The sequence below is a fragment of the Astyanax mexicanus genome, chromosome 15 (assembly GCF_023375975.1).
Source record: "Astyanax mexicanus isolate ESR-SI-001 chromosome 15, AstMex3_surface, whole genome shotgun sequence".
NCBI lineage: Eukaryota > Metazoa > Chordata > Actinopteri > Characiformes > Acestrorhamphidae > Astyanax > Astyanax mexicanus.
The window spans coordinates 40960561-40974665 of NC_064422.1; the positions used below are offsets into that span (position 1 = coordinate 40960561).

A 14105-nucleotide genomic window follows, 5' to 3' on the forward strand; every position below is an offset into this window, starting at 1 on the left:
TGTTATTTTTATATTTTCTTTAAGTTTTTCTTTAAGAAGATGAGAATGTCCACATTCTCTGGAGAAAGAGCTGCTCTTTCAGCAGTCACAGTGTCCGCGGCTTCGGCTACAGTGTGCTGTTTTGACTTCGAGGCTCAAGACCATGACATAATTTTGATAAAATATCGAAATCGTGACACCCCTATTGAGCATTATTAACATCTGTTAAACATTACTAAGCACTTATACAGCTTTGTTCAGTAAAATAATATATCTGATGTAAAGTGAAAGTGAAATAATTCTAATCAATGTGGAGATGTATTTCCAATAGAAGGAAAAATGTAAAATATATAATATTATATTTAGTTAACTGAAATCAGTAAAAAGTAACTGGCTGCTACCTGGCTGCTGCTGTATAGGTGTTATTACAGCCAAATATATTTATAACTAACATTTGATTATTAAATATTTAACAATGACTGTATGCATAGCTGCAGCATATAAGCAAATGACAAGAAGGTTAACTAGCAATTATAATTACTAGCAATAATTAGCATTATTAATGAAGTGTATGATTTATTGTTCATCTTAACAAATGCTTTACTTCTAACGTTGTAATGGTGTAGTTCTGTGTTTAATTAACATTACCTAAGCTTTGTTAATGCATTACCTCATGTCTTATTCATAATAACTAATGCATTAATTTATGTTAGTTAGCCAACACTTATTGTAAAGTGTTACCCGGGAGCATTATTTGAAAGTGGTACCCAGCAACTTTACAGGAAAGTTGAGAAAAACTTATTTCAGGTCATATTTGAAGTATTTCTATTGGTCCGTTCATCAAGAAATCTTAGCACAGTGTAACAAGGGACAGCCAGTGTGTTTAAAATACAAAGTAAACTACAAATAGACAGAAATGGACATACTTGTTTTTCATTGGATATGGATGATATGTATAATTATATTAATTAAATAATAAAATAACACATTTCTCCAATTTATGGGCGTAATAAGGAATACATACTGGCTATTTGGCAGTGTTAATCAATGGGGTGTGACCAGACACTAATATCACGAGACGAGACGAGATGAGACGAGACAAGATAAAAAAAAAAAAATGTCAAAAATGAAAAATGGCTTGAAAACTAGAGTTTTATTTGACAAAATCATATAACGCAAACTTAACAGACTGGTTTCTCTCACACACTGATTCTATAAGAAATAGAAATAAGAATAAAAAATAAAAATAAAACTATTCTAGGTCTTATATAGTGCAAACAATAAGTGCAAACCACAACCAGTCATATTAAGACTAGGGTTTGTGTTTTTTTTCTCCTAAATCTCTTGTAATTTAATTAAGCATAACCATAACCAGTCATATTAAGACTATGCTTGAAGAGAGAACATGTTTTTAAATACAGTACAGAGCTAAGGGATTAGTACAACTAACTATGAAACAGTCACATGTAGGATTTACTTACAGTATTTACTAGGGCTGTGAATATTTGGGACAGAAAGAGCACTGTAAGAGCACTTTTTAAGGAAAACAATCACAGAACTGGCTCATTCTTTTCTTATATCATTTGTTAGTTTGTACAATATTAATTAAAATAAATAACTTTTGGGAAAAACGCACCCCAGTACAGTAAGAGCTTACTTGCAGAAGGCGTACATCACCAGGAAGTTGCCCGCTATCCCTGTGATGCCGATGACCAGGATGACGGAACCGATGGTGTAGTGGGCGTGGTCGGGAACGTCCACCGTGGGGAAAGCTCTCTGAGCCACCTGAACCATCGCCACCTGTGAACGGAGACCAGCAGAGAGATGTTCAGATGCTGACCTGAACTACACTGACTCAATCTGAGGAAATGTCAGCGCGGATAACACAGTGTTCAGGTCAGCCGTAATCTTGTGGTTTAATCACTATGCTTCACTACTTAAGCGTGAACCCTGTTCTGGAGCCTGTTCAGCTGGAATTACAGCACTTTTAGGAGAACACCTGGATCCTGTGGTCCTGCTGTTGAGTTACAGTGATTTGTGCAAAAATAATACATTTAAAAAGCAACTAAATCCTCTGATTTTAGCTGAATCCACCCTCAGTTCAAGGAGGAGTAGTTTGGGAGGGGCGCTGGATGATGTATGGGTTTAGAAGTCGAATTTTTGGGGCTGTGTGTCTTTGACTGCGATAAGATGCTGATGGTTGGATGTGAGCAGTGGTTGGTATTATTGATGGATTGATTGATTTGCATATGAGCTACTATCATGTTTTACAGATTTCCCTAGTGAAAAAAGTAGATTAAAGTATACTAAGCATTTTTATGCTAGTATGTTATGCTATTATGCTAATGTGTTCTTGTAGCCACATTATTAATCAGTATATTTAAAAAGTGCTAAAATGGAACAACTTTTTTGTACTTATTATACTTTAGTTACAGTATAAAAATAGTACACTTAAGTTACATTTAAACATTTAAACTACTTCATGTATGTAAACCCATATTTTAAACATGCTTACAGTAAAGTTATAATACATTTAATAATGATTATTACTACAGTATCACTATTTATTATACACCAGGTATATTAGTAGAAATGTACTAAGAATTGATGTTAAATATATGTGATCTATATTTACATTAGAGTACAAATATGCTTATCGTTTCTGTCTTTTGTAAGTAGCGCATTTCTAGTATACTTCTTTGGGTATAAAAATATATTTTAATATACTGTACTACAATTTTTAGTGCGTTACAAATTTACTTTATTAGTAGTAATTTAATTAACTTTTTTTAAAAGTTACATGATACATTGCACTTTAAGTGAACTACTGTAACAGTTGTTTTTAACACACTTTGCTAAAAATGTACAAAAGTATATTTGGAAATAAGTATATTTAGAAGTATATTGAATTACATTAAACTAAAAGTGTACTTTATAGTATTCTATTTTTTTTTTAATACACTATATTGTACTTTTTAAAAGGTATGATCAAAGTTTACTTTCAAACATTTGATGAAAGTATAATATTAATGTACTTTCAATATATTTTAAGTAAGTACATAAATCTGTACTAAAATATTTACAGCATACTTAGACATTTCTCAATATATTTTAAGTACAATTAATGTTTTTTTTCACCAGGGAAGTTGTGTGTGTGTGTTTGCCTGAAAGTGATATATATATAAAAACATAATTCTACTGCATATTTCATCTTGTTGTGTTGTTATAATTTCCCAAATGCAACAAAACAGCATCATACAAATGACTAAAATTAGAACGAAGCCTTGTAATTCAGCGCAGTTCACAATTTCATGTCATTTCTTTTTTATTTCTTCTTCTTAAGACCAGGCTAACCCAGATTAACATTCTGAAACATAAACAGGACCTTCTCTCTTAACCCCTATAATCTTTTCTTAAAGGAGAAAAAAAAACAGAAAAAGAGAAAGAAATCAGAAACAACGTGAGGCTTAAACTTCGGCCTGTATACAGAAAATTCTGAATTTGCCACAAAAAGGACCAAAAAAATGTTCCACTCACTGTACCACCAGCTCAACACACACTAACACCTCATACACCACCACCATGCTAATCACTGCTGTATCTGATCCACTCACTGTACCACCAGCTCAACACTCACTAACACCTCATACACCACCACCATGCTAATCACTGCTAATCACTGCTGTATCTGATCCACTCACTGTACCACCAGCTCAACACTCTCTAACACCTCATACACCACCACCATGCTCATCACTGCTAATCACTGCTGTATCTGATACACTCACTGTATCACCAGCTCAACACACACTAACACCTCATACACCACCACCATGCTAATCACTGCTAATCACTGCTGTATCTGATCCACTCACTGCACAACCAGCTCAACACACACTGACACCTCATACACCACCACCATGCTAATCACTGCTAATCACTACTGTATCTGATCCACTCACTGTACCACCAGCTCAACACTTACTAACACCTCATACACCACCACCATGCTAATCACTGCTAATCACTACTGTATCTGATCCACTCACTGTACCACCAGCTCAACACTCACTAACACCTCATACACCACCACCATGCTAATCACTGCTGTATCTGATCCACTCACTGTACCACCAGCTCAACACACACTAACACCTCATACACCACCACCATGCTAATCACTGCAGTATCTGATCCACTCACTGTACCACCAGCTCAACACACACTAACACCTCATACACCACCACCATGCTAATCACTGCTGTATCTGATCCACTCACTGTACCACCAGCTCAACACTCACTAACACCTCATACACCACCACCATGCTAATCACTGCTAATCACTGCTGTATCTGATCCACTCACTGTACCACCAGCTCAACACACACTAACACCTCATACACCACCACCATGCTAATCACTGCTAATCACTGCTGTATCTGATCCACTCACTGTACCACCAGCTCAACACCCACTAACACCTCATACACCACCACCATGCTAATCACTGTTAATCACTGCTAATCACTGCTGTATCTGATCCACTTACTGTACCACCAGCTCAACACACACTAACACCTCATACACCACCACCATGCTAATCACTGCTAATCACTGCTGTATCTGATCCACTTACTGTACCACCAGCTCAACACCCACTAACACCTCATACACCACCACCATGCTAATCACTGCTGTATCTGATCCACTCACTGTACCACCAGCTCAACACACACTAACACCTCATACACCACCACCATGCTAATCACTGCTAATCACTGCTGTATCTGATCCACTCACTGCACCACCAGCTCAACACACACTAACACCTCATACACCACCACCATGCTAACCATGAGTATTGTAGAACAGGGTAAAAGAAGGATAATAATAAAGTAAACAGAGAAACAGTAGCTTGTAGCTTAAGGATGAATGTATTTAAAATGAGCTTAGCTGTTTATGAGCTGAAACTTAATCAGTAGAGAGAGGACAGAATGTAAAGTAGAGAACAGAGAGCAGAGAGGCGGCAGCAGTGGATCCTTAGAGAAAATGAAACGTGTCTTCAAACAAACTTTTTTTAATTTTTCTCGTGTTTTTTTTAGGTAAGTCAGTTCAGTTCATGATTATTATTCAGTCAGCAAAATGTTATATTTTGTTTACTTACAAAGGATATTACTGGACTGCCCTATACCACAGTGTTCAGTAATTCAGTTCAAAATGCGAAACTCATATATTATATAGATGTATTAAACACAGAGTGATCTATTTTAAGCTTTTATTTATTTTATTGTTAATGATTATGATTTACAGCCAATGAAAACCCAAAAAATCAGTGTCCAAAAAAATTTAGAATATTATATAAGACTAATTGGTACTTTTGGCAGTGTGCTAAGTCCTGCTGGAAAATGAAATCCTCATCTCCATGATCCCAGCAGAGGGAAGCATGAAGTGCTGTAAGATTTTGTGGGAAAACAAAACTGCACTGACTTTAGACTTGATAATAAAACACAGTGGATCAACACCAGCAGATGACATGTCTCTCCAAACCAGGGCGTCTTTTCTATCGAAACGACAGGAAAAGTACACCTTGCACAGCATGAAACACAAAAGGCATGTACTAATTCTCTTAAATAATCATGGGTGTGGTATATTTTGGGCGGAATGTGAAATAAACCATCAGTGTGTCACTTGCCATTCCCTTTAGAAACAAGGTATGCTCTGACTATTGCTATTCAAAAGGCGCAGCTATCTGGATGTGTCTTTCAGTGTGTCTCTCATACTTCCAGACATACAGCTCTGAAAAAAAAAATAAGAGACCACTTCACTTTCTGAATCAGTTTCTCTTTTTCCTACATAGTAAATGAATAATGAAGTGATTCAGACTATGAAGGAACACATAAATAAGGAATCATGTATATTTACTTAAAATTACTGTTAAACAAAAAAAAATAATCTGTGAAGAAGCATTTAGGTGCTCTTATCTGGAGAGTTGTTAACTTGTGGTTTGGTAACTCTGATAAACTTATCCTGTACAACAGAGGGAACTCTTGCTCTTCCGTTCCTGGGGCGGTCCTGATGAGTGCCAGTTTCATCATCATCATCATCATAAGATTTTTGATAGAAATTGACTTTTGTCATTTATTCATTTTTTTCTTTTCTTACTTGAGTGTTTCTTGCTTCTCATAATCTGGATTAGAGCATTACTCAAATATTCACTATTCACTGTATACCTGTAACTCTACCTCTTCACTACTGTACTTTAACTGATGCTCTCAAACACTTTATTAAGAGACAAGAAATTCAAGTAATTAACTCTTGATGAGTTCAGCACAGCAGGTGCTATTTTTTTGTAACAATCTAAAATATAAAACGTATTCTGGTTTGTTTAACACTTTTTTTTTTGTAAAACCACTGAATTTAAGGTGCTCAGCCTGTCACAAACCCCACTGCAGGTGCAGAGTTAAAGCCTGGTCCAGCAGACAGTCATCGAGTTCAGAAGCTGCCAGTTTATCTCCCGTATCTCTACATATGCCTCCTGACAGAGCTGCGTCAGAGCGATACAGAAACACGGAGAGATTGAGAGACACAGCACAGACACTGAGGAGGACTGAAAGCTTTTCCCTGCCTTCCTGCTTCATACTCTATTCCCCAGACATCACTGCTACTTCCCAGAATTCCTCCCGAACGAGAGAGAGAGAGAGAGAGAGAGAGAGAGAGAGAGCAGTATAAGACTGACCTGTCTCTGAGTCTCAGAGTCTCTGAGCTGAAGACCTGGTCCTCTGAGGGTAAATACGTATACATGTATCTACAAATCTTATCTTATCTCGCATTGCGAGTGACTTTCTTTTGGCATTTTCAAGTCAGAAGTTTAAATATATACCCCTAAATATATCTAGCGGTCCCCATTCCCCATTCCACTCACATAAAAGTCCACCTGAACAGCGTCTGAAATGCCAAAAGTGTTTCTAAAATTCTAAAAACGTCACACGTTCTTGGAAAAGCAAACAAGAACTGAGCTACAGTAAACTCCAAAAGTATTGGAACAATGAGGTCAATCTTTTTCATTCTGCTGTAGATTGAAAATGACGAATATGATATCAAAGATCAACATTTCAGCTTTTATTTCCAGGTCTTCCAAATCTGGATCTGATCCTGATATATATACCCAATACAGGCCGAAAGTTTGGACACACCTTCTCTTTTTCAATGCGTTTTCTTTATTATTTTCATGACTATTTACATTGTAGATTCTCACTGAAGCATCAAAACTATGAATGAACACATGTGGAGTTTTATGTACTTAACAAAAAAATGAGCTGAACCTCCACAGTCACCGGACCTGAACCCAATCCAGATGGTTTGGGGTGAGCTGGAGCACAGAGTGAAGAAGGCAAAGGGGCAACAAGTGCTAATAAACACCTCTGGGAACTCCTTCCTGTTGGAAAACCGAAAACCATTTCAGGTGGCCACCTCTTGAAGCTCATTGAGAGAATGATGCCAAGAGTGTGCAAAGCAGTAATCAGAGCAAAGGGGGGCTATTTTTGAAGAAACTAGAATATAAAACATGTTTTCAGTTATTTCACCTTTTTCTTCACTCCTCACATGTGTTCATTCATAGTTTTGATGCTTCAGTGAGAATCTACAATGTAAATAGTCATGAAAATAAAGAAAACACATTGAAAAAGAGAAGGTGTGTCCAAACTTTTAGCCTGTACTATATATATATATACTGTTTTAGGATGCAGAAGTCTTATATTGTACTAACCACTAGAATTGTATATTGTAATTGTAATTGCTAAATTACTAAATGTGTTCATTTACTTGAAACAAACAAAAATATTAAAAATCACCAGTGCAAATATGAAACACGACCACTTCAGTTTCTGAATTAGTTTCTCTGATTTTGCTATTTATAGGTTTATGTTTGAGTAAAATGAACATTGTTGTTTTATTCTATAAACTACAGACAACATTTCTCCCAAATTCCAAATAAAAATATTGTCATTTAGAGCATTTATTTACAGAAAATGAGAAATGGCTGAAATAACAAACAAGATGCAGAGCTTTCAGACCTCAAATAATGCAAAGAAAACAAGTTCATATTCATAAAGTTTTAAGAGTTCAGAAATCAGTATTTGGTGGAATAACCCTGGTTTTTAATCACAGTTTTTTAATGCATCTTGGCATCATGTTCTCCTCCACCAGTCTTACACACTGCTTTTAGACAACAAAAAAAATCAGTTCAGCCTGGTTTGATGGCTTGTGATCATCCATCTTCCTCTTGATTATATTCCAGAGCTGTATATGTAAACTGCATATCATACCAGATTTTCTGGTTTTATTTTATTAGATTTTATTAATGACATTATTATAGACGAAATGTAATCCTGTGCATTGTGATTTGCCTTTTTTTGAACTGCTGCTGATGCTGTAGCATTGCTGAGTAGCATCACAGCACTAACGCTCGGAGGAAAGCGCAGCGACTCGGTTCTGATACATCAGCTCACAGATGCAGCCTTGTGCTGATCTACATCACCCAAGGAGTGATGAGGGGAAAGAGCACCATCTACTGTACCCACCCAGAGAGAGCAAGGCCAGCTGTGCTCTCTCAGGGTTATGGCAGCTGATGGCAAGCTGCATGATCTGGATTCGAACCACACTGCTTAGACAAAATGTAATCCTGTGTGTTGCTTTAATGGAATACAATGCAGTTGAGCTGATTGCATTTTAAAGAGGTTTGTGTGCAATTCTGACACAAAAAATGCAAACCAATAAAGAGATCAAGCACAGTGAAATGTAATGTAATAGTGGTTTTGCATTTAATTTTGGAACATATTCTGCATGATAGTGAGGAAAAGCAATGCATTTTGTTGATTGCATTTTCCTTTTTCCACGGTCATGTTTGCTTTTAAATTTGGCACTAATTCCTCTCCAATAAAGCAGAGTCATAATCCAATTAAACTTTATTGAAAGCCCAACAGATAAAGCATTTAAAAGCTGTCCAGTCCATCAGAGAGCATCTTCACAACAAACAGCTCCATCACCTTTTATTCCCAGTGGGAAGCGGCGAGAGAAACACTCGCCACAACTGGGATTTTAGATTGAATCCCAACACCAGCGCTTACTTCTGCACTATTAAACAGTACTTCAGCCACTCCGGGGCGAACAGGCTGAACGCTGGCCGAAATCCTCCTCCAGTCATTATTTCTGGTGAAGTGCGGGATCCTGCGGAGGGCAGGAGCCGGAGTGATGTCTTGTTTAATCCCCAGATGTCAGTGATATTAAAGGCCGGTGTTTTAGCTCTATTGATGGGGGATTAGCGGCGGACGCAGAGGAACACACCGTGACAATGAGGGAGATTTTACTGAAAACAGATGAGCAGCTTTACTCAAACAGGATGTCACCATCACTCTCAGAGCACTGAGATCCTTCAGCAGGGTGTGAGGTGCTCACGAGTAATTATCACAATACTGTGCCCTTTAAATGTCTCAAAAAGATTACCTTTTTAAGTTATTAACCAAATATAACCATATATATAATAATTAAAAATGATGAGTTTCTTTGATTTTACCAAATTGAAAACCTCTGGAATATAATCAAGGGGAAGATGGATGATCACAAACCATCAAACCAAACTGAACTGCTTGAATTTTTGCACCAGGAGTAAAGCAGCATAAAGTTATCCAAAAGCAGTGTGTAAGACTGGTGGAGGAGAACATGATGCCAAGATGCATGGAAACTGTGATTAAAAACCAGGGTTATTCCACCAAATATTGATTTCTGAACTCATTGATTTTGAGAATGTTCATTTCTCTTCTTACAGCTTCACAGATACCCATCTTTTACTTAGAAAAGAAAATCAATGGCTTTCTTAAATCTTAAGAGAGAAATGCATGTTATTGTTTGATGTTTTCAGGAGCATTTAGAAAAAACACAAAATGAAGATTTAGAGTGAAGATGTGCTGATTGAGGTGTGTTAAAAAGGTTAATTAGCTGAACTCAGGTCTTTGACATGAGACAAGAAGTATTCATCAGAGTTTTTTTTTTTTTTTTAACCAATAGTCCAGACCAGAGTCTAAACCAAGCTTTATATGTTTGTATTCTGTACACTTAGGACCCTATTTTAGCCATTTTTAGGTAAATCGGCTTGATTTAGGGCGTCACTGTGTCTTTGCTATCGTAACAACGGGAAAAGTAAGCCTTACGCGGCTCGAAACGCACAAAATCTTAGCCTGTGTTCACACAGCACCATGTGTGAACATCTGTGTGTCGCAGTGTGAACAACAAAAGCTTTGATTTGGGTCACTTTTCTACGTGGTTTGAACACATATTAAAAAGTATGCATATCTGGCTTACTACTCAACTAACTAAGCAAAGAGAAAAAAAAATACTGTAAGAAATGAAGGTCAATCAATCTAAAACATTTTAGGAATTTTGAAAATGTCCTCAAGTACAGTGGCAAAAAAGAACTTCAGAAATGTTTTGAGTTATGATGATGAAATTGGCACTCTTCAGGATCACCTCATGAAAGGAGCATCTAAATGCTTCACAGAGTAGCATTTAAGTTACGACATGATTCCTTACTTGTTCCTTCATAGTCTGAATCACTTCAGTATTAATTTAAAATATTGGAAAAAATATAATAAATAATGATAAATACATTTTGACTAGTACTGTATTTTGAAAAAAAAAAGGCAATAAATCTGTATTCTGTACATTTAGAACTGTGTCTTCGCTATCATAACAATGAGAAAAGTAAGCCTTGCGTGGCTTGAAATTTGCAAAAGGCATGAACTCATTTTCTTAATTAATCATGGCTGTGGTTAATGTTGGGCATAAGATGCAACAGTAAACCAATCAGAGTGCCAGTTGCCATTACCTTTAAGAGGCAGGTGAGCTCTGACTTTGGCACATTCGTATCTTAACAGCGCAAAGCTTTTACGCGTCTCAGCATTCACACTGTGAAGATACACCAGCAGCTCATTTAAGGGAACAGTAATGATATTTTATTCTTTATTCTGTTTATTATTGAGTTAAAAGTCGATTCAGTCGGCCACTAGAGTAAGAAGTCAATCCTAGAGCCACACCCCCACCAAGAATCTAGTAACTTTCAGTAATTCTCTCAGTACAGCATCAGGAAGGAAGTGGAAGTGGAAGTGCACTGGTTTGATCACCAAGTCAGTGACTTCAAATACAGCTGTGCTGCACTCTCTACGTGGTGGAAGTCAATCAGCGACCCATGGAGAGGTACAGTAGGCTATGCTGAGTCCCAGAGTCCTGCTATCAGAATAGTAGACCTATAGTTAGCAGTGATCTACAGCACAAAGACTAAGTCATTTATAGCATTTATATGCAGAAAGTGAGAAATGGCTGAAATAACAAAAAAGCAGAGCTTTCAGACCTCAAATAATGCAAAGAAAACAAGTTCATATTTATAAAGAATTTTAAGAGTTCAGAAATCAATATTTGGTGGAATAACCCTGGTTTTTAATCACAGTTTTCATCATGCATCTTGGCATCATGTTCTCCTCCACCAGTCTTACACACTGCTGCTTTTGGATAACTTTATGCTGCTTTACTCCTGGTGCACAAATTAAAGCAGTTCAGTTTGGTTTGATGTCTTGTGATCATCCATCTTCCTCTTGATTATATTCCAGAGGATTTCAATTTGGTCAAATAAACAAAAATCATTTTTTGACCACATTTTTAAGTGGTCTCTTATTTTTTTTACAGTACAGGGCAACAGTGAGCAGGACCACAGAGCATGGAGCATGAAGAATGCTAATTTCTAGGCTGAGTGAAGGACAAAGCAAGGTCAACAGTGGGGATGTGTCAACATCGCAACATGTCACTGTGCGAACACGTCACTGTGCATTTCACAAACATGTACACAAGCTGGATGTGTACACATACTGGCTGGATTAAATACTCTGAGACATGGCATAGAAATAGCTGGACCTGCTTTGTGTTGCTATATATTGACTGTGCAGTGACAGGACAAATGTCCTGAGACAGGAACTACACAGCAAGTTTCTGGAGTCTCATGTACTAAAGGTGCGTACGCACAAAAACATAGCGTACGCCATATCTCACGCTCACGGTCATATGTACTAAATGTGACTTGAACGTGAGAACTTTCGCTTCGGGCGTACGCATGTTTTTTGTACGTATATATTGTGTTTTTGTCATTCGGCCACACTTAGAGGCGATGCATTGAAATTACAGCTTTTAAGATATCGTTTATGCACACATTGTAGTAAAAAGCCATTATTGGGTCAAATAAAGTAAATTAATCAGACAATTTCATTGGCTTACAGAAATAATCGTTCAACATGTTTCCACTTAGTCTAGATTATATAAACATGCATAAAGGTTTGCGCTGGAGTTGTTGGAGATGCAGCGTTGGCATTATTGGACAATATTGCTAATGGCCGAATTAATTGAGAGCACATTTTCCGTGACCATTATGTTTTTTTGGCCCATGATGATGACTGGCTTATAAACCGTTTCAGATTTCCAAGAGCAGAAGAGGATAAGAAAACAGGCTGAGTGCGTGACGTGTGGCTTCTTGGTAAGCAACTCATTTAAAGCATTTAAATGAAAGCATTTTGTTATCCATATTAGAATAATACAAGAATAATACTAGAATAAAAATGCAAGTAATTAACTCTTGACGAGTTCAGCACAGCTGTTAACTGAAAGTCTGAATTCCATGCAAGAGGTGTTACTTTGAAGAATGTAAAATATAAAACATATTCTGGTTTGGGTTTTTTTATAGTTTGGATGAAAAAACTCAGAATTTAAGACCAAAACTAGATAGATAGATAGATAGATAGATAGATAGATAGATAGATAGATAGATAGATAGATAGATAGATAGATAGATAGATAGATAGATAGATAGATTCAAATGAAAGAACAATCGAATGATAGATTAAAACATTGGAGCGATAGATAGATAGATAGATAGATAGATAGATAGATAGATAGATAGATAGATAGATAGATAGATAGATTCAAATGAAAGAACAATCGAATGATAGATTAAAACATTGGAGCGATAGATAGATAGATAGATAGATAGATAGATAGATAGATAGATAGATAGATAGATAGATAGATAGATAGATAGATAGATAGATAGATAGATAGATAGAAATGGTAGAACAATCGAATGATAGATCACAAATACAATTTAAAACATGGGTAATTATATGCAATGTGATAATAATAATAATAATAATAATAATAATAAGAAGAAGAAGAAGAAGAAGAAGAAGAAGAATATTATTATTATAACATTATACTCTGCGTAATTGAGGGAGGAGTCATGGCAGGTGTGATGTTTTCATGCATTTGCGCTTGATTTCAAGTTGATTGCGATGTACTAAGAGAAAGTACGTGGGATTCTGCCTACGCACGGTTTGATAAATGCAGATTTTTTGAGCGTACAGAACATTTTAGAAGGAAGTCCATGCAAGTCTTAGTACATGAGGCCCCTGGAGTTTAACAAAAAATTGTGTAAGTGTTAAGGTTGAGTTGAGGGGAACTCTTTGACGGTGTAACCAAAATACTCAGATTAACTATGATAACCTTATCCTGTACAACATACATAACTCTTGCTCTTCCTTTCCTGAGGCGTTCCTGATTAGTGCCAGTTTCATCATCATAATGTTTTTTTTTTTCCTTTTTTTGTGCGATTGCACGAGAGGATCCTTTTAAAGTTCTTTAAATTCACTTTCAGATTGACTGACCTTCAATTTCTTAAAGTTTTTTTTATTCTTTTTTTTATTTAGTTGAGTAGTTCTTGCTTCTCATAATCTGGATTAGAACATTACTCAAATATTCACTATTCACTGTATACCTGTAACTCTACCTCTTCACTACTTTACTTTAACTGATGCTCTCAAACACCCTTATTAAGAGGTAAGAAATTAAAGTAACTAACTCTTGACGAGTTCAGCACAGCTGTTAACTGAAAGCCTGAAAGATCTGAAATTCCAGGTAAGAGGTGTTACTTTGAAGAATGTAAAATATAAAACATATTCTGGTTTGGGTTTTTTCATAGTTTGGATGAAAAAACTCAGAATTTAAGTCCAAAACTTTGTAGATTTGTAGATAGAT

The 14105-nt window shown here is 36.4% G+C and overlaps 1 protein-coding gene across 1 annotated transcript in view; it reads right to left on the reverse strand.

The window, feature by feature from the left end:
- opn4b (opsin 4b) overlaps nt 1–14105 on the reverse strand; it is a 65075-nt gene that overhangs the window by 34399 nt on the left and 16571 nt on the right. The window contains exon 2 of the mRNA XM_022670327.2: nt 1637–1779. Coding sequence (XP_022526048.2) covers nt 1637–1779 — 143 coding nt within the window. The remainder of the gene's footprint in view (nt 1–1636; nt 1780–14105) is intronic.